This window comes from Abramis brama, assembly GCF_963993115.1.
Source record: "Abramis brama genome assembly, chromosome: 4".
Classification (NCBI taxonomy): Eukaryota; Metazoa; Chordata; class Actinopteri; order Cypriniformes; family Leuciscidae; genus Abramis; species Abramis brama.
Window position 1 is genome coordinate 36623018 of NC_139966.1, and position 21295 is coordinate 36644312.

General features: G+C 36.5%; 1 protein-coding gene across 1 annotated transcript in view; it reads left to right on the forward strand.

The window, feature by feature from the left end:
- Positions 1-21295, forward strand: part of cerk (ceramide kinase) — a 29593-nt gene that overhangs the window by 5392 nt on the left and 2906 nt on the right. Inside the window, exons 2-12 of the mRNA XM_084111325.1 lie at positions 3429-3557; positions 3700-3822; positions 5269-5394; positions 6139-6205; positions 8749-8894; positions 12027-12101; positions 13215-13367; positions 13452-13557; positions 14307-14377; positions 16021-16226; positions 17285-17511. Of these exons, the coding sequence (XP_083967451.1) occupies positions 3429-3557; positions 3700-3822; positions 5269-5394; positions 6139-6205; positions 8749-8894; positions 12027-12101; positions 13215-13367; positions 13452-13557; positions 14307-14377; positions 16021-16226; positions 17285-17511 (1429 nt within the window). The remainder of the gene's footprint in view (positions 1-3428; positions 3558-3699; positions 3823-5268; positions 5395-6138; positions 6206-8748; positions 8895-12026; positions 12102-13214; positions 13368-13451; positions 13558-14306; positions 14378-16020; positions 16227-17284; positions 17512-21295) is intronic.

Sequence of the window (21295 nt, forward strand, 5' to 3'; positions counted from 1 at the left end):
CCATATTCCGCAACATGATCTGCATCAGGATCCATAAGTAATGCACATGTACTGGGATTGTTATTTCAAATTGTTGCCATAAAATTAAAATTTCCACTAGCCTAGTTGTATTAAACACGCAGCCCTCAAGACATTAATTTGTGGCTTGTGTGATGTCATAATTATGCAATAATCAACTGTGCTACTGCAATAACCAGAGTTATGTTTTCTTGTGATATTAATAACAAACATGCCTGGGAGGTATAACTGTATATGCCATGCAATGATGGAAATCATTTGAGTTTAGAATTGAATCATGTATACCATGGTTTTAATTATTGGAAAGATTTTATCTTTCTGTATGAAAATTGTTTATCCCTAAACATTTTTTTTTTTCCCTGTCCCATAAAATCTTAGATGCTGACATGGCATAAAACAACCAAATAAATCTATTTTCTGCATGATTTTAAAAGGTAATATAAAATAGGTAATAATATGTCAACAGAATTACTAGAAACTTAGCAGAAATGCATTGAAGTTGTGCATTAGCCACAAAGAATAGTGCTGTTTAAGGCTGCATAATTTTGCTTAAAAATACAGTCTAGGTAAGTAGATCACTAGGTTTTGGAATGGAACGATGCCGTTTGATTGAGGGCAGCAAACTAAACCTTATGTTACTAAACTCGGTTTGTGTAATCCTATAGTTTTACATGCCTGTGATGTTAGTCTGTCTGCCAAATACATTATGAGAGAGCTGTGATATAATGATCAAGGAACCCTGGAATGTCAGCTATTGTTCAGTGGTATTTCCTCTATCCCCTTCAAGTATACTGCCTCTTTTTAACACAATTCACTAGTTAACGTGGAAATGAGAACAAAATAAGTGTGTGCTTGGTTTTTGATATAATTAAACACAGGGTGTTTTTGGGAGAGTTTTAATGGAAATGAATGAAATGAGCTGAATATATCTTTTAAATGATCAGATCAAGACAATATAAGTTGTTTTGTTACAAAATGACACATTTTATACTCATTCCATTTTCTCAATATTTAACCAAATGATGCGGTTGACTACCCTGGAAATCCAGAGTTCTCACGAGAGCACAAGTTGAATTTGCTCAGCGAGTTACTCTGGTGTCTAGTAATGATGCTCATTAAATATGCCCTTTTATTCGAGCTGCACCAATCACATCGGGTTATCTGATATAGGCGGACCAGAGGCGAGCTAAACAGATGACGACAGCGATGTGACGTCAAAGTCATTAGTAAACATTGCAAGATGGCTATGGATGAACACCAGTTGTTTGAAACGGCTTTGGCCGCTACAATGAACGAGTTAGACTTGGCTTTTTATCTAAAAGAGGAACAGAAGACGGCGCTCGAATCCCTCCTTTGCAAGAAGGACTTTTTTTGCTGTTTTGCCGACCGGATACGATGGATAAGAGTCTAATCTACCAGTTAGCTCCACTGGTAGCTAAGCGTATGGGGCTTATTGTTGTGATTGGTTGTAGTGTTATCCAATTGCGTGCAGTGAGATTTTCAAATGCATACTTGGTGCCGCACCTCAAGCTGGCCGATTTTCATTAGTCGATGCCAGGCCATTAATCTTTCAGATTTAGGTTTGGATTTCCAGGCTAGCGGTTGACTGCTTTCATCAAGCATTCAGTACTGTAATTGAACCCTGCAAACAAAGTTACCATAAAATAAAAAATTGGTGGGTGGGTGGATGGGTGGATGGGTGGGACCGGATGTGACCAGACATTTATCTTGAAGAATTTCAAACCCTGTGTGCCATTTTTTTATTTTTTTAGATATTTGGTCAGTGGACGCTAAAACATGGGCAGAAAGCCAAGAATGCATGCAACAAGCATCTAGTATCCCTTATGAACTCTATAACTCTATTGCAGCACCTTACATTTCAGCTTTTTTTCCCCTCATGAAGTATTCATGCATTATACAATAACCCCCTAATGCAAATATCATGAATCTTTTATCAGGTTGTTGTTTCCATGTTATGATGCTAAGTTTATGGCTACATCTGGGCGTATGAATGGTTTCATTAGACTGTATAAAAATGAAATTCACTTGTTATGTCTCATGTAAACGTGTGATGAAGTTTTAATGAAGATAAATCATTACCCTAGCTTTATCTGGGGATTAAGTCAAGTTTCTGAAGCAACACTTTATTCTAATCCACATAACTCTCTGATCTTTTGAATAAGGTCAGACCTCATTAACTTCCTCTCTTAGGGGTTTTCTGGAATGCCTGCGTTATGTAACGACACAAGATCAACTCATTTGGGCACAATCCGTCAGAATGCAAAAACCTTATTTGTTTAGAGATATTTTCCATAGCACAGAGATGATGGAAACTGACATTTGCATAGTGTATCAGTGCAAAGCAAACTAAATGAAGCAGTCGACTTCAAGAAATCTCAAAACTCACATTTTGCAAACTGAAGTCTTTCTGCAATCATATAAAAAATTCAGGCATTATTGAAAAAATATTTTCAAACACAGCAGATGATTTGAGAGAAATTAGCTTATAATAAATTGCTGAAAGGCATCATAAATGGTTAAAAGGCGTGTACAAATTCATGTTTACAAAAATCTACATTGATTTTGAAATATGACTTTTCAATTGTAAATTGCTTATGTTGGATAATAATCTCAAATTCTAAAACGAATCAAATGACAGTTTGTAGTCACCAGTTTGTTTTTAAAAACCCAGCCTAGTTTTCATTGCCAAAAATTAAATATGCTTGTATTGTAAGAAGCTGTATTGTAAGCTTTTACTCTGACTAATATCCATTGATGGATGCCAAGTCAACACAAACTGCTAAATAATGTACAGTCTGATATACAATCTGTTCAATGTTTGTTGACTCGATAATTTAAATTCCATTTAAAATAATTTAAATGTCAAAGCAATGCTTCATGAATCCAATCAATTCATTGTCAGTTCAAATATTCACACTTCGGATACTTAATTAAAATGGGCTTTCACCCAATATTTGTTAGTGTTGTCTTTTTTTCCTATTTATTTATTAAATTTTCTTGTCTTTAGCTTAGCAGCATGTTAATGTTGGAATCAAACTTAAAAACTGAAATTAAAACTAAAATAATTAAGTTGAAGTACTAAATTACTAAAACTAAACTGAAATAACAATAAAAAAAAATGTAATCTAAAAAACTAGTAAAAAATAAAAGCACACAACAAAGTTAATAAAACTTAAACTAAAATGACTGAAAATATAAAATTAAAAGCTAATTGAAAACAACGCTAGCCTCACAGTCGAGCTCTTTGTCTTATGAATTGCAAGTTGCTTCCAAAGTCTTCTAAAGCTTTCATGAGGATCCTTTTTTTTTTTAGGTTTTGTAGCAGGTTTTGTTATGCGTGTTTGTCTTTCATGTTATGTTAATGTGACCCAATGATCTTCTATTCACAGGTAGTCACTGTGTTCCCGTGTGTGAGATTATAACGGTTCAGGAAAAGGAAGATGACTCTCCCTGTAAAGACACTGGGAAATGGCAGAAGGTTCCTCAGAGCCCAGTGGACTGCCAGCACGCTTTCACAGGTACACCAGCCTAATCAGACTGTCACCTGGCCCATGATAACAGGGGAATACATAGATTAAGTTTTATCTGCTATGCTGTGAGTGTATTATCAGAACAAGTTTGACCATACAGGTCACCTTTTACCTTTGTGTTTCTCTGCAGTGTTCTACATAGAGAGGACGAGGCAGCACTGCTGGCGGTGCAGCAACGTGACTTTCCATTGCTCTGATCAATCCCTGTGTCTGCTCTGGGTCCAAACTATTAGGGAGCAGCTTGGATTGTTGCGTGCGTCCTTACTACTAATTTTTGGGTCATTTTCTATTACAAAATAAACTATAGCAAACAAAATAAGTTATTGTTATAGGTTGGTGATTTTCACACCACTGTACTCTGGTGCTCTTCGCATGTCGGTCAAAAACGACCTATTTTTTGTCAATGAAATGAATGTACTAATATTTTAGTAATATGTTTTTTTATTGTAGTGTATTTTTAGGTGATTTTTGTATACTAAATTATTTTTACGCTGTATTTATAATCCATTTATTCACTTTGAGCATAGACCTGAAAATTTAATTTCCAACTTAAACTGTCGTAAATATTGAATGCTTTAGAGCACAGACTTAAGTTTGATCTCTTTTCAAAGACGACACTTGGCAGACTATTGCTGAAGTGAAAAAAGTTTTAAAAAGTGAACTTCAAAAAAGTTACAGAATTGTACGTGTATTGTTATGAAAAATGCACAATTACATTTTTATATGAAATATATATTTTCAAAATCACATTTACTCTAAATCTGCAAGAAAATCTAAACAAGTTGTGTTCCAAATTTGAGCTTGATATCTCAAAAAAATTAGCTTTCAGTAAGATTTTGTTTGGCTGCAGTACCAAAAGTTTTCATTAGATAAAATGTGTCTCCCGTTCATTTCCAATGCGGCCATTTTTGACCACGAAGAGCACAAGTGTGACTATTTTTTACAGGACCATTTAACCTTTTCGAATCAGGTCCATGAATTATTATTATTTATTTATTTTTTTGTTCATATAGCAAGTGGCAAAACTTTTACCAAGTTTTGTACCATTTCAAATAAGAAAAAAAAAACAAAACAAAAAAAACGTAACATTTTTCGGTCTAGCACTAGAGGGTTAAGTGTACATTTCTTAGTGTCCATTATGTGTAAATTTACCATAAACACTTTTTTTTTTTTTTTTTTTTTTTATAGAGTAAATTATTGCCACACATCTGGTACTGTACATAATTAGTATTATATATTATGGACACTAATTGCTTGTTGACATAACACGATGATAACTCTCTTCCTTTCAAGATGGCTGGCATTTTTGTTAGTTGCTCTGTTTCTATTGAAGCTGTTCTGTGCACTGTAACATCCGTCCAAAAATCATAGTCCACCTGTGTATTAAAAATCAATTATGTTCTGATTTGCTGAATTGATTTTAGTGTAGTTTAATTTGCATTGAGTTGTGCCTAAATCCTAGACTGGGATAATAATTGTACATTTAAAATAACCCAGAATATTTATTTAAAAAATAAAACCTAAGTAACATTTAGTGTTTTGAATGTAGTACTATGTACAAATGCAGTTTTGGTCTTCTCTGTATTGTCGAGTCAGATGAAGTTTGTCAAAAGCAACTTAATGAAGTAGTTTTGACAACCTAGAAAGACCGTTGTCAAACAACTCACTTTTAATGCTCTGCCCGCCTCTAATTCCACAGCCAATCGACCAAAGAGGTTGCTGGTGTACATCAACCCCTACGGAGGAAAACAACGCGGGAAGCAGATTTACGACCACAAAGTGGCCCCCATCTTTTCCCGGGCTACCATTTCCACCGACGTGATTGGTGAGTGCCTGTCAGCTGCCTGCATTAACATTTAAATAAAAAATGAGCTTTTATGCTTCGCAATAGATCTCCGTTGGCAAATGGCCCTACCTGCCAACCCGTCCCAGGAATATGATTTTATTTACAGCGCCATCTATCACCCGAGCTGGACATAATGCAAACTGTGATAGTCGATAAACATAGGAAGACATCCATTATTTATTAAGTTTGAAAGAGAGGAAGACCCTGGGTTGGTGTGAATATTGGCTGTTAGAGCTGAGGCTTACAGGCTTACTCAGCAGTTGCTTGAGGGTCTTTCTTTTTACGGCCATGAGAACATTTCGTAAATGGTAAAGTACATGTCTGGCTGGACAAATACCATTCAAACCAAATCATTAGAGGAGCCAAACAAGATGTTCTGCCGACGGTTTAATAAGCTCCATACATCACCTTTGGCATATATCATCAACGTGATCCACAGGGCTCTGTCCTAGGCCCCATTCATTTTCAACACATCCCTCCGAGTTACGGTTTTACATCAGTGCTGATGGTAAAGAACCGGTAATGAAATGTACCAGGGATTGTTTTTTACCGTGACTTCAGCTTTATCATTTGATGCAGCTGATTGATGGTCTCCATCAAGCCAGCAGAAAAATGCAATTTAACTGCCAGATGAACATAATGATGCCCCCCCCACCCCCCTCCTTTGCTCAGCCTCACTGTCATCGCCCTGTTAACAATGGCTTTTCCCTTTTGTTTCTATAGTTACAGAGCGTGCAAATCATGCCAGGGACCACTTGAAGACAGAGGCTGATCTGAAGAAGTATGATGGGTGAGTGGGCATCCTGCTGGGAGATCGTGGTCGCTGTGCGGCGACTCTTAATTTGCCCAGCGAGGAAAGCGTCCTCTGCAGCAAAGCTCAGATTAACATTTGCACATCAATGCACATCGGTCTGGCACTGCGGCAGATGACGGCGGGCAGCTTGGGAAATGACAATTTAAAGTAAAGTGGCTTTTGGTGATGACAACATGAATTCAACGGTGTATGAATGAGTGAGTGAATGGGTGAATGTGAGGCTAAATGTAAAGCGCTTTGGTGGCCATAGGTCTGTGAAAGCGCTATATAAATGCAGTCCATTTACCATATACCATTTAACATGGATGCTGCTTCAAACCTGGTCCAGAGGCTAGATTCAGAAAACAACTGTTGTGTCTGGATCTTTTTCCTGTACTTTTTAGCAGTGCTGTCAAAAGTACAGACGTCGAAATTTAAAAAATGTGATGCTTTTAGCGCTGTTGAGCGGAATCGTAAACGCCTCTGATTGGTCATTGTGTTCACGCGCAAATCAAATATGTCTGTGATTGGCTACAATGATTAGCGTTTCAAAAACTTGCTGTAAATATACATCAGTGACTCTCTTTACCGAGCGCTTACATAGATACAGATGGGAGAGTTTGAAAGCAGGCGTCTATTGGTGGACCGGTCCTCTGATAGACGCCTGCTTGTGCTTTCAAAAGCTCCCGCTCCCGTTTAAAAAAAAACTTCCGTGTGCTCTCAAACGCTCCCATGCGTTGATCATGGTAGCTAATCACAGACATATTTGATCATCGCGTGAGCACAATGGCCAATCAGAGGCGTTTACGATTCCGCTCAACAGCACTAAAAGCATGACATTTTTTTACATTTTAGTACCGACTTGGTACCAAAGTCGGTACTTTTGACAACACTACTTTTTAGCATGCATAAACAACAGTTTAGTGACAATCCACCTTCAAACAGAAAAGCTGTTAAAATGCTGTAAAATCATAAAATACACTTTCTCAAGCAACAAGAATTCTGTCTTACTACTATTTCTGCTGCTTAAGGCCGTGACACACAAAGCTGACGATCGGTCAAAGTCAGGCCATTGTTGTGCGTTTGTCAGCCCAGTTTTTGCGATGTTGGCACTAGTCGGACTCCTTTTTGGCCAATAGAGCATGTTGAACTCTTACCTGAGCAATATTTTCATTACAACATGGCCGTATGGAATGAAGAGTTCTAGTTTCAGTTTACCTTTTTTAATGACAAATATAGACTACTGACACCTACTGGTATATAGTTATAGTATGGTATATAGTTATTTCCTCTCACGCAGGTGTGCTAGTGCTAGTTAGAACATGCTAGTTGGACGTTGGCTGTAGTCTTTGAGGTTAAAGCACAAATTTCTGAACCAGATGCAGGTGACGCGAGGTGGCAACACATTCTGCTTTCGTTGCTGACTTTCATTGCTAGTTTTTTGGTGACGCACTTCCTCTGAAATGCTGTTAAAATTTTCTGAAATGTTTCCTTTAGCCAACTTGCTATGGTTAGTTGTTTAACGTCTGTGCATCCTTACCTTGTACACACTTAAATCTTTGAATTGGGATGTAACATAAGGCTACAAATAGAGGGGCTAGACTAACTACATCAGTACTTTGTTGGTACTTTTGTTGGTAATCTGATCAAGACCAGCACTCCTTCTTTGAATCAACTTTTAGTCACACAAATGAAAGTTATTACCTTTTTTTTTTGCAGAGCATTTCCCAATTTTTGTAATATGGCCAGATTTAATTAATTTGCCAACAGGAGGGGCTTTCGCACTGAAGGAACTTTTTCATAGTTCCTGGAACTATTGGTGGAAGTACCCGGATTTTGGCATGTTCGCACCGCAGGAACTAGGAATGATTTTAGTTCTAGGCACACCTTTTGGAGGAACTAATTTAGCTCCTACTTCAGAGTAGGGTCTAAACCAGCACTATAGGAACTACCAGTGACGTTAGTGTATGCTGATTGGCCAAACGGACGCGAAACACTGGCACCCATCATTTTTAAAAAGCTGTTTATAGCCTATATATTTACTCCACAAACTAACTCTACGAACATGGAAAAGAGTGATAGATGAGCCTCTTAACCTTTATGCTGAGGAGAAAATCCAATGCAACTTTGAGGGGACCAAGTCAAACATGATTATGTATTTCTGCTCAGCTAGCAACACTGGACATGAACCACACGGCATATGCTAATACCTTTTCATATACTGTCTACTTTCTGTGTATAACAGTTCTTTCTAATAACGTATTTGAAAGGACTGTTAGACAGATCGAAAAATAATGAACACTGAGAATGCGTTCTTAGCGCTGTAAAAATAAAGGTCACAACAACAAGCACGGCTCACGTCACTTCAGAGTTCCTACTGGCGGGGCGAATGCAACCAGATGTTCCTAAGGGAACCATTAGTTCTTGGGGAACCATCCTGGTGGCTAGTTCCTAGAACTACCCGGTGCTAAAGCCCCTAAGCACCCTATCTTTCAATACAGATACTGTTGTTTTAAACAAATCAGTGTTTTTCTCTGCAGTGTGGTGTGTGTAGGAGGAGATGGCATGTTCAGCGAAATTATGCATGGCCTCGTCTCCCGTATGCAGCGAGATGCAGGTGTAGACGAGAACTCCATGGAGGAGACCCTTGTTCCATGTGGACTTCGCATCGGCATCATTCCTTCAGGTTAGTCTACAGCAGAGTTTCACAATCCTGGTACTGGAGCACGTACCCAACACATGCCTGTGCCTGTCCCTTATTCGACACCCAATTCAGTTCATGAGCACTCTTTTAACAAGCTGATGGGTTTAATCCGGTGCGCTATATTAAAGAGGCATCCAAAATGTGCACTGTTGGTGATGCTCCAGGACTGGGAATCACCTGTCTACAGTCACAAATCTCAGAGTCTGTGCAGCCAGGACAGTTTTTCAGCATGAATTTCATTGCTTTTTCGTGCACATCACTTCTTTGGCAGTGTTCCTGGAAATATCTGTTGCTCACGGTTCTATTACATTTTGTTTTGAGATATTTCCAAGTCATTGTAAGTTTTACACCTGCTCATGGACACAGCTGCATACTGGAGGAGAACGGCGGGAGATTATAGCTCTCTTTCAAAACCTAGTGAGCTGCCTAGAGAGCATGTTTCCACACCATAGGTGCACTCCTGATACAAGGGCATTTTTAGATAAATTCTAGTGAGCCATTCACACAAAACATGTCGTTGCATTCTGTGTGCACTATTTTTTTTTAAGCATGGGACTATGTAAATATCTTTTTTCCTGCATCTTCCATCTAGTTCTCACGTTTTAATTAGGGATTCACGCTATATCGGCCATCATATCGGTATCGGCCGATTATGTTAATTTTTATCGGCCTGCAAAGAAAATTTGGCCAATATATTAAAGCCAATAAATAATGGATTATTTCCTTCAGCTGAGACTCTTCAGATGCGCACTGTTCGCCATGATGGTTTTGAATTGCTTGAAATATGATTGGAATCACTTCAAAAAGGAAAATAGAGTTACTATAAGTGCAACATGTGCAGCGCAAGTCTGTCATATAATCTGCATAAAAATATATTGAGAACATCGTTATAATTGTGTGATTGGGACATGATGAATCTTTTGATTTTGTAATCAGGCTCTCAAAAATTATATAAAAATTTGGATTTAAATTTATCGGCTTTCCAATATAAAGAATTATCGGTTATCGGTATCGGGCAAAATTTTAATATCGTGCATCCCTAGTTTTAATGTATCCTGATTGACACCCTAAGGACCTTTTTACACAGTTTTCGCGTCGGCATGCTGAAGAGATACTCAGGACACACTCTCAGACCTTTAATGTTTTTACCATTTTGAAAGGAGGAAATTTTACATATGTGGCTTCAACAACCAGATGCATTTAAACTTGTCCAGTTTCACCTGGAATGCGTCTCAAACCTACTCCTGAAGTGGTTTGAGCGATCAGATTTAAATCCCTCTCGAATGCATTTCAGAGGGTATTTACACCTGGTCTTTTCAAGAACAGATAGCTATGACCAGAAGTAAACGGGCCCTAAGACAGCATTTCATGTATCCTATGTGGATCAGAAATGTTGACTATATACACACTTTCCCCAAAAAATCTCACTGACTCCAGACATTATTAATAAATGACCAGCCTCAACGAGCACAAGAAGAATAAGTAGACGCCTTTACAAAAGCTCTGACAGCAATTGATATCTTAATGACTGTGGCCTATCGAATCGTGTTTTCTGATATTACTGTTTGCCATATAAACCTGACAATGTCGAACCCTTAAGAGTCCATGTTGTTACCAGTCACGTTATCAGCGTGTGTAATTCTGTCTATTTATGGCCTTATCTCACGTTGTCCAGACACGCAAGGACAAGTGACAGCTTCCAAGAACATCTCCTGGTCCTTTATCTTGCACTGGTGACAACTGATCTGAACAACAGGGGAATTTGAGACACACCTTTGACTTCAATGTCTAATAGATGAAAGCATCATCATTTATCATGTTAATAACGTTATTTGGCCATCTAGCATGGAAATACCCCGTTTCTTTTTTATGTGTACCATGATTTTACCATGTACCAAGTTGTTACTATGGGATTTTTAGTTTTTTACATTTACTAATGCCGTTTTTGACATGTTGAGTTGTGTGTGTGTGTGTGTGTGTATATATATATATATATATATATATATATATATATATATATATATATATATATATATATATATATATATATATATATATATATATATATATATATATATATATATATATATATATATATGGGTAATACCAAGTTTTTATAATGTTTAATATAATTGAATACATATAATTCCATGTTACATTTTCCATGTGACATTTTCTTGATTTGATTGTTTAAATAATTTAGTATCTTTTTAAAAATGTTATTAAGTGATTACATTTGATCATTTGTTTATTTTAATTATTTAATTTCAATTACATGAGCATTTAATATTAATATATTTTTGAATATGTAATATTATAATACCAAGGTTTTACTGTGTTTTTATAACACTTAATGCATATAATACCATGGACATTTTCTTGATTTAATTGTAATAAAATTATTAATTAAAAATCAAACGTTTAATTTAAATTCTACAATTTATTTTATTTTACTTTATTTTGTTTATTTTTTTAGTAGTACAACAATATTATTTAAAGTACAATATAAATAGCATGGTATATGAATATGCTAATTGTTCAGTACCATGTTATATATCAAAGTACCATGGTATCTAATACTATCACTGTGTAATGGTACCACCACGGTATTGTTTTATCATGATATATATTGATCCAAAAACTGTTTATTTTATTGTTGTCCCCTTCGTGAAAACAACAGTGGAAATGTGAATTAATTAGTCCGGCACGTTTGCAGTCTGTGTGTTTTTAAACCTTCAACCTCATTGTTATATATAAGCAATTTGAGGAAGAGGAATTAGATTAACAGACCGGTATATAAGAGATAGAAAGAGGGCTGAACTCATCTGAAATCTCATCTCTCTATATAACAGTGTCCTGCAATGCTTCAGCTACAATCATTTCAAGATCGCAAAACTTTATTCTCACAAGGGCTGAATAGAGCAAAACCTCCATTGGCTTGTGATGTTTGGTTAGCGTTCACAATTGAAGGTTAGATTGCGGCTGCCCCCGTATGCCTCTGAAATTGAAAAAGAAAGTGTGATTTTCATACGTTAACCTTCAGAGTGAATTATGAGAGGATAGATTTAAGCCATTTCTGAACCCCTGACCCATGAAATGTGTTTTTTGAAACAGGTTCGACTGACTGTGTATGCTACGCCACAGCTGGCTCAAATGACCCTGTCACCTCAGCACTTCACATTGTTGTGGGTAAGTGGGCATCTCCATATCTGCCTATGATATATATAGTATATATAGCACATTTGACAGTTAGGGCTGAGCAGAATGACAAGTTATGCAAGGCTAGAAATGTGTCAACTAGTAGAGATTCTGCTATTATGTTTTTAACTCAAGTGACCAACTTGTCAATCATTTGTAAATACATTTTTTTTTTCTTTTTTTTTTCAGTTCGTGTCCACCAAGTTCCAAATGAAAAGAGATGATAATATTTTTCTTAATAATAATAAGTCATTGATTTAAGGTTTTTTTTTTTTTTTTAGAGCACATCTTCCCTTGGCTTGTGACTTCAAACTGATTTCAAGCACTGATTCAGTGATTTATTTTTTTTAATAGAAAATATTATAATAATATAAATACTTTAAAATAATAATGTCCTTTGTTATCATTATTTGGGGGAAATGTTTAATTATCATATTAATTGAATATATATTTTTTTTTTTGGATCCGTAAGATTTGTAATGTTTTTAAAAAGAAGTCTCTTCTGCTCACCAAGGCTGCATTTATTTGATTAAAAAAAAACAAAAAAAACAGTAATATTGTTAAATATTATGACAATTTAAAATAATTGTTTTCTATTTTAATATATTTTAATATATGTAGTGTTTAATGTTACAAAAGCTTTCTATTTCAGATAAATGCTGTTCTTTTGAACTTTCTATTCATCAAAGAATCCTGAAATAAAAATGTAAATACTGTTTTCAACATTGATAATAATGAGAAATGTTTTTTGAGCATCAAATCATCATATTAGAATGATTTCTGAAGGATCATGTGACACTGACGACTGGAGTAATGATGCTGAAAATTCAGCTTTGATCACAGGAATAAATTACACTTTACTATATATTAAAATATAAAACAGCTGTTTTAAATTGTAATCATATTTCACAATATTATGTTGTTGTTGTTGTTGTTTTTAATCAAATAAATGAAGCCTTGATTGAGCATAAGAGACTTCTTACCAAACAAAGCATTACACCAGGTTGAAAATAATTATTAATATATTTTTGGAGAGACAGAGGTCTAATTTTACAGAGGTCATCAGTTTGTGTTTCCTGAAATCCTTCCTGACTTTTACCACAGGTGATTCTCAGCCAATGGACATCTGCTCAGTGCACAATGAAGACAGCTTCCTGCGTTACTCTGTGTCACTGTTGGGTTACGGGTTCTACGGAGACGTGCTGGCAGACAGCGAGAGGAAGCGCTGGATGGGCCCGGCCCGTTACGATATCTCAGGTACGCAGGAAAATCTCTCAAGACTGAAATAGGCATTTCTTGTCTGTCTGCAATTTGCAATGGAATTTTTTTATTCTCCCACAGGTGTTAAAACGTTTCTGTCACATCGCTACTATGAGGGAACCGTGTCCTTCTTACCCGCTGAAGGAAACTTGGGAACTCCAAGAGACAAAATGCAGTGTCTGTCTGGGTAAATGATGTACTGTGTCTTTTGCTTAGTCATAATACGATCCCATTAATATGAGTCAGGGAGCAAACATGAACACAACATGACAGAACATGTAAAATTAGTCATGACTGATTGACAAAACATGTCAAAGGCTGATCATCTGATGTTATTGTAAACTAGGGCTTGGTGATAATTATACACTACAGTTTGGAGAAAATGTTTTTTAAGAAGTCTCTTGCGCTGATTAATTTTCAGCATTACTCCAGTCTTCAGTGTCACATGATCCTTCAGAAATCAATCTAATATGCTGATTAGATGCTCAAGAAACATGTATTGTTTTTATCAATGTTGGAAACCGAGATACATTTTATTTTGTATCTTATCTGTATCTAACAATCTAACTACATCACAATGTCTATACTGTCATTTTTGATCAATATAATGAGTCTTTGCTGAATAAAAGTATTTAAAAAAAAGGCTGATCCCTAAATAGTCTAAATATTTTAAAATAAGGACTAAATATCATTGTTCCTACTTATATTGTTAAACCATGACTTGATTATTTTAAAATAGAAATGTACTTGTGTGTGTTAAACATTTTGGATATAATTGGCTATAATTGATGTTTGGTTAAATTGATGTTCCTTCGATATGTATGTGAATACAAACACACTACAAAAATGGTTTTATATATATATATATATATATATATATAAAACATATATTTTGTTCTTCTCTGTTGGCAACACCTCTTTCTGTTTGACTTGCAGGTGTAGTATCTGTCGGCAAACCTCGTCTGACAGACTGGTCAGCAAAGATGAAGACAGTGTTTCTGATGCTGGTGAGCAGCGTTTGGGAATACTCTCTATGCCAATGTTTAACTGAGCTCGGGCATTGACAGGAAGTCTCATATCTGCTCTGTGGTAAATGCGCCCACCCACAGTACAGGCCAACAAAGTGCATTTTCAGCCGTGATTTGTAATGCCCCCATCTGTCGGCTCGACTGGCACGCTGTTTGTGAACATTAGGCCAAATGGTTCAAGCTGCCGCCCGGCTGATCATTTAGAGAGTGCACACGTACACACACAGCATATTATCTCTGCCTCACAGCAGCCTCCAAACAACTGGCACCTCCGTTACCCAGCATTCTGTGTGTTTACCCTGAGCACTGATAAGTGCTGTTTACAGAGACACACTCTCTGCCCTCACAGTCCCAAATTGGCATTTGTGCGTGATGATTTCCTGAATGCTTTTAGACCGCATGGCATAAATAGATTCTTGTGGGACGAATGATGTAAACAGGACAAAGAGAGTCAAGGGCCCTTCATCAGTGAGCCAGTGTCACAGCTATACATACCTTGAGATTTACAGTCACCTTACTTTCTTTTTCATTTTTCCTATTTAAAATATGAGTGATTTGCCTGTGGAAAACTATCGCTAGTGTGTTCTGAGATTTCAGGGTGTTCTGGGTTGTTGCTTAGCCATCCACAGTCTTGGAAAATCTGAAAATATTGGGGGATTTTATTTAGTTTGTTTTTTTAATCCAAATAATAGAAATTCATTCATTATCCAGATGGTCAGAGAATACACTTACTATCAATGTTGGGGAAAGTTACTTTTAAAGGTAATCTGTTACAATATTGCCATACTCCCTTAAAGTAAACCTTTTATGTAAAGTCATGTGTTATGTTACTTTTGCATTACTTTTTCTCACCTGGGCTGGGCTTCCTTGTTTGTTTTTTAGTAACAAATATGTTTTTGCCAAATGTTAAGGCCCTTTAACCTCAAAAGTGAATTGAATAAGCCTCAGGCTGACAGAAATGCAAATTTACTCCTGTACAGTAGAGGGCGTTTCTCAAATAAACCTTTCAGCTGTGCAGACACAAGAGAAGAAAGTTCAACACTCTTACTTCAGCAATAAAAACAAACAAATTAAACGCACATGTGATCTTTATCTAAAGTCATTTTTGCTTATTGGTATGGTTAAATGGGATCATTGAAGGTCAGCAGCAAAGACATTGGTTAATAAAGTGAGATTAAATACATAAAGTATATTTGTATTATTTGACATATTTCATTATTGCAGGTTTGCGTAATATTCTGGGTTTGCATTTCACTGATTCTTCCCCATATTGAGGAATACTGAATCTGTTTTTGTGCAAGTGTGATGAGTAAATTCATGCTCGCATTTTAGTCTAGAACTACAAAAACCATCATGTTCACACAAACACAGCGCCTCTGCCCTTACTCACGATTCCTCTCAACATGGAGACTGGAGAGATGCCAGTCAATAAATGGGAAAACCTGCGTTACTCATTTGAAAAAGTAACTCCGATATGTTGTTGTAAATTTAAAAGTAATGTGTTACTTTACTAGTTACTTGAAAAAAGTAATCTGATTACTTAACTTGCATTACTTGTAATGCGTTACCCCCAAAAGCTGCTTACTATACTAGAAGTCTCACATGATGTTGTTGTATTTCAGAGTCTCGGGACACGTGGACGGTCATCAGGGGAAAGTTCTTGGCCATCAATGCCGCCAGCATGAGTTGTGCGTGTCCTCGCAGTCCTAAAGGTCTGTCGCCGTCAGCACACCTTGCAGATGGTACTACTGACCTCATCCTCGTCAGGAAGTGCTCCCGAATCGACTTCCTGCGCCACCTGCTGCGGCACACCAATAAGGACGACCAGGTACCTGCTTTATCTACAACAGAAAAAATCAGTAGAGTTATGGTTTTAATGAAAGAGACAAAGCAAATCCATTCCTTTTTTAATCAAAGCCTGGGAAAAAAAACGGCACTCTTTAACCAACACACTTCAAAAAAGTATCCCCGCTGTCCACCAAATGCTTACTATACATGTTGTATTAATATAGATTCATATGTATTTTTAATTAAGAGCAGGGAATCTTGTTCTTTGAAGTACGTTATCACAGCAGGGTTCCCATGGTCATGGAGAACCTTGAAAATCATGGCAATTTGTCTAGTCTTTTTCTATTTATGCTTAACTACTAAAATATTAAAATGTCTAGAAATGGCTCTTTTGTGAGTACAATCTCTATCAAAACTATCTTTACCCAGTAATTACAAACATTTGGAAAAGTCCAAATTCATTAGCATTGGAACATTGTAACAGTCCACATTTCAAATGCCCCTAGTAATTTATTTATTTCAAAACCAGTAAGATTTATATTTAGGATAGAACTAACCTAAATCCATGCTCTGATGTTACAGACCTTAAATATTGATTACATTGATTGTAAGAGTACACAATATATTAGTTTATTTCTCATCAAAGAAACAATTCTTGACATTTTCATTTGTAAATAAGTATACGGTATACAGATCCCAAATTTCCTTTGAAAATACACCAAATTTCAGATTTCATGTTCATTCACAGTTGTTAAATGAATCCTTGTCAAACACTTAAACTATCTTTCAGAAGTTTGGGGCCAGTAAAGTTTTTGAAGTAAGTCTTTTTTTTGCTCACCAAGGATGCATTTGTTTGATTAAAAATACAGTTAACACAGTAGATACTTGATATTTTTTCAAGATTCTTTGAATACAAAGTTCAAAAGGCCAGCATTTATTTGAAATATAAATATTTTTTTAACATTAGAAATGCCCCTTTTTGTCAATTTCATCTGTCTTTGCTCAATGACAGTATTATTCTCTCCCTCTCTTAAAAAAACCTTTTGAACGGTAGTGTTTAGTGATATTTGACTTGACCTTCTCTTTTTCTTTGAACAGTTTGATCACTCTTTTGTGGAGGTGTACCGGGTCAAGCAGTTCCGATTCACCCCCAGACATCAGGAGTGTGATTCCGAAGTGGACCTGAGAGAGAGAGAGAGCGGAGCGGGAGGCAAGCGATTCCTCAGTCAGATCTGCAGAGAGCACAGAGCATGTGGCTGTATGCCTTCCCAGAGCAACTGGAACTGTGATGGAGAGATCCTTCCATACACTGCAATTCAAGTCCGGTAGGACACACCCCTGTCCAGATACACCAATTCTTACGTCTACATTTAGGCAGATACTTTTATCCAAAGCGACTAGCGTTGCATTCAGAGTATACCTGCTTATGAATTCATGCATATGTGAATTGAACCCATAATCTTGTGTAGCTAGCGCTATGCTCTACTGTTTGAACTGCAGACACTTCCCTTGAGTGATAACATTTCTATTCTACCAAGACACACCCCTTGAACTCAACCCTTAAGTTTAAATACGACAACTGGGTCACGTGACACTTTTAGTACCTTGCGTTAAGGATACATAATATACTCTAATGCACATATACACTAATCCAGATACATTTGGAAACGCATCTTTTTCTGTACATTTTGCCACACTGAGGCAGCATTTTTTGAAGACGATCGATTTTTAAAAAAATAAATTTTTGCGTTGTAGTGCATATAGGTATATTAAAAGGATAAATCTTGTTTTGTCATCTGACGCATACTGTAACGATAGATATCTCTGTTTATATCAAGCGGCAACCTTCCAGTCTCTCTCTTGAATCTAACATGGAAGTGACTTAATCTGCATTTCATCGACTGGCCGCTAGAAACAGGCTCCAAAAGAGAGTCAATCCCATAGAACCCGCATGTTAAAATGTCCAACTTTACAGCAGAAAAAAAATGTTTACAGCCTGAAAAAAAAATTGTTTTATTCTATATAGCTAATTTTGCCCTTCTTCACATGAATATTTTTATAACTCATCCATTTAAATTATATTAAGCCTTAAAGTTCTGCATAATTATGGGCGTGGCCACTTGAGTGACAGGTCTATTGTCTCTGCTGTCACTACTAGCTTGTCTGCTGTCTGTTAGCCTTCACCTCAGCTAATCCCACCTCTTTGCCCATTTTCGTTTATCCGGGTGTGACGCGCTACCAAGATGGCTACGGCCGGCTCCGCCCACTATGGGCTTCAAAAATGCTCTTCAGAAACGTACGGGTGACGTCATGGACATTACATCTATTGTTTTATACAGTCTATGGTTACACCGCTATGTGCCTGTTATGTGCTATTCACTTTCACAATGTTGCTAAAGATAAATGTTACGTCTACAGTCTTCATATTAACGATTTATCAACGAGCAATTAATTGTAGATGATGATAATGTATTCAATAAAACATATCGATGGTCAATTAAGCAAGGTCATCATTATAGTTTTGAGGTGTGTGCGGCTCATGCTCAAAACACGTGCAGCAGGCGTAGTTACGTATTCTAGATGTATTAATGTCTTCTAGCCATTCAATGGATTAGGTAGGCTAGCCATTTATTTCAAAATATAATTAACCAAGGGTCCAAAAAAACGTCCAAACAAATGATTTAACTGAACATAAGAACTACTTACTTGTATAAAAGAACATAGAATAAACAACTATTAATAAGAGCCTGGTTGATGAGTGATGATTGTTTTATTTTGACGGCGCTGAGAACGCCAGCCATAGCCTGAGCACATTATTATTGATCGCCTTCTCTGTGTTCATTCGTTTACAATATGTCTAACAGTCCTGTCTAATACGTTATTAGATAGAACTGTTATACATAGAAAGTAGACAGTTTATGAAAAGGTATTAGCGTATGCCGTGTGGTTAATGTCTAGTGTTGCTAGCTGAGCAGAAATACATAATCATGTTTGGCTTGGTCCCCTCAAAGTTGCGTTGGATTTCCTCCTCAGCGTAAAGGTTAAGAGGCTCATCTATCAGTTTTCCATGTTCGTAGAGTTAATTTGTGGTGTAAATAAATAGGATATAATCTGTGTGTTCAGCTTAAATTACTTTTTTTTTTTTAAATGGCGGGTGCTGGTGTTTCACGTGCGTTCGGCCAATCAGCGAACACTAACGTCACTGGTAGTTCCTATAGTGCTGGTTTAGACCCTCTGAAGTAGGAGCTAAATTAGTTCCTCCAAATGGACTTCCTAGAACTAAAATCGTTCCTAGTTCCTGCGGTGCGAACACGCCAAAATCCGGGTACTTCCGCCAATAGTTCCAGGAACTATGAAAAGGTTCCTCCGGTGCGAAAGCCCCTTAAGTTACAAAGTTGTCCCTTTAAAGGGACTGCCCAAGTGACAAGCTGCTTTACCCCTAAAAGTACAAATTTTTCTGACAGCGTAATGACCAAAAATGAAAAGGTGCATGCGGTGAAAATGAGAACTCTTTCACTGTGCCATGTTTCAAAAAGGAAAGAGTGTGCCATTATATTTTTAATGCACTAATTACTTCAAGCAAGTTCTAATTGTCATTGTAATGAATGGGTGCGGACGTCCCTGCCACTCACACTGAGACTTCCTCATAAATCTAAGAGATGTCACCATGTATGAACAGTTATTTTTTTTTAGAAAATGTTCCTCCAACTCAAAATGAACACGCTTCACTGAAGTGACGGTCGATTAGTGAAAGCTTTAGTTTAAACGTTGAGGTCTCATGAGCACCAGATTGTCTCAGCACTAGCATACTAAACAGGGTAAATAAATGGACTTTTGTGTTCTGAGCCTGTGCAAAAGACGCTATTAAAATTAAAAAACTCCCTCCATTGTGCCTGCTGAGGAGGAGTTCTCCTCCTCGATACAGCATGACAGCTCGCCCGAACGCATCATTTCCTTCACGCCCCATTGTTCTGTGTCAACAATGCGTAGCAATGAAATGCTCCTAATTTAATGGCCCTCTCACTGTTAAAGGCTCACCTCCTTTAATTAAAATAGAAGTCCATTCATTTATTCCATTTTCAGCTTCAGTAATTGTTTCTCGAATGAGTAAGCAAATAACCTGTTGAGATAATTGATGATGATACCACGGCCGAAAGAGGCAATCGCCTGGCACTGAACTCACCTCCTGAGTATTGAGTGGAATTAGAGGAAATTAAAGAGCCCCAGAACCTCCTAATAGCGCATGCATTTAACTGCAAAACTTTTTACTCAACACGACAACGCATTTATTGCTTACCAGCGCTTGCTCGCACTTCTTTTTACTCCAGGACACAACGTATTAGTGGTGTTTGCTAAAGCAAGCATAAATTTTACTATTGCAAATAGTTTGGGATTTGAACGAACCATTATACTTCAGGGTTTCTGCGAGTCTTAAAGTCTTAATTTGCCCTTACACCCATTAAGGCCTGTGTTACATCAGAGCAGAAAGTCTTAAATTCATAAAGTCATGGCATTCAATGTTGCATGCATTGCAAAACATAAATATCTTCCTCAGTATTTTTGTCCTTTTTTCCAATACAAATATCTAAATGTTTAAATCAAGATAAATTTAGTTTAAATGTAAAATGAAGTCTTGAAAAATTTAATAAAATGTAAGTCAGTTTATGCTTAAAACAAGAACAAATATCAAATTAAGCAGATTTTTCTGAGCCCATTTGCGGATATTTGTTCTTGTTTTAGTCATAAACTTCATTTTGATCAATTTTACAGAAATAATATAATTCATATTTTGTCATTTTACAGCTGAAGTTTTAGCAATCTTTAGATATTTGTACTGGAAAAATGGAGAAATACTGAGGAAACATCACTTTTTTGCAGTTTGTTCAGAAGGTACAGGAAAAATGATTTCCATATTGTAGTGGTTTTAAGCAAAACAATTCAAGCTTCTTTTTTTTTTTGTAAAATTAATTAAAAAGTAGCATCTGTTGGAAGATGCATTTTCAAATTTTAAAGTGTTTCTTCTTAAAAAATTATTATTTTTAATTCATAATAATCCCTTCAATTTATTTCTTACATTTTCTTAATTTTTTTATTTTTATTTACCTTAAT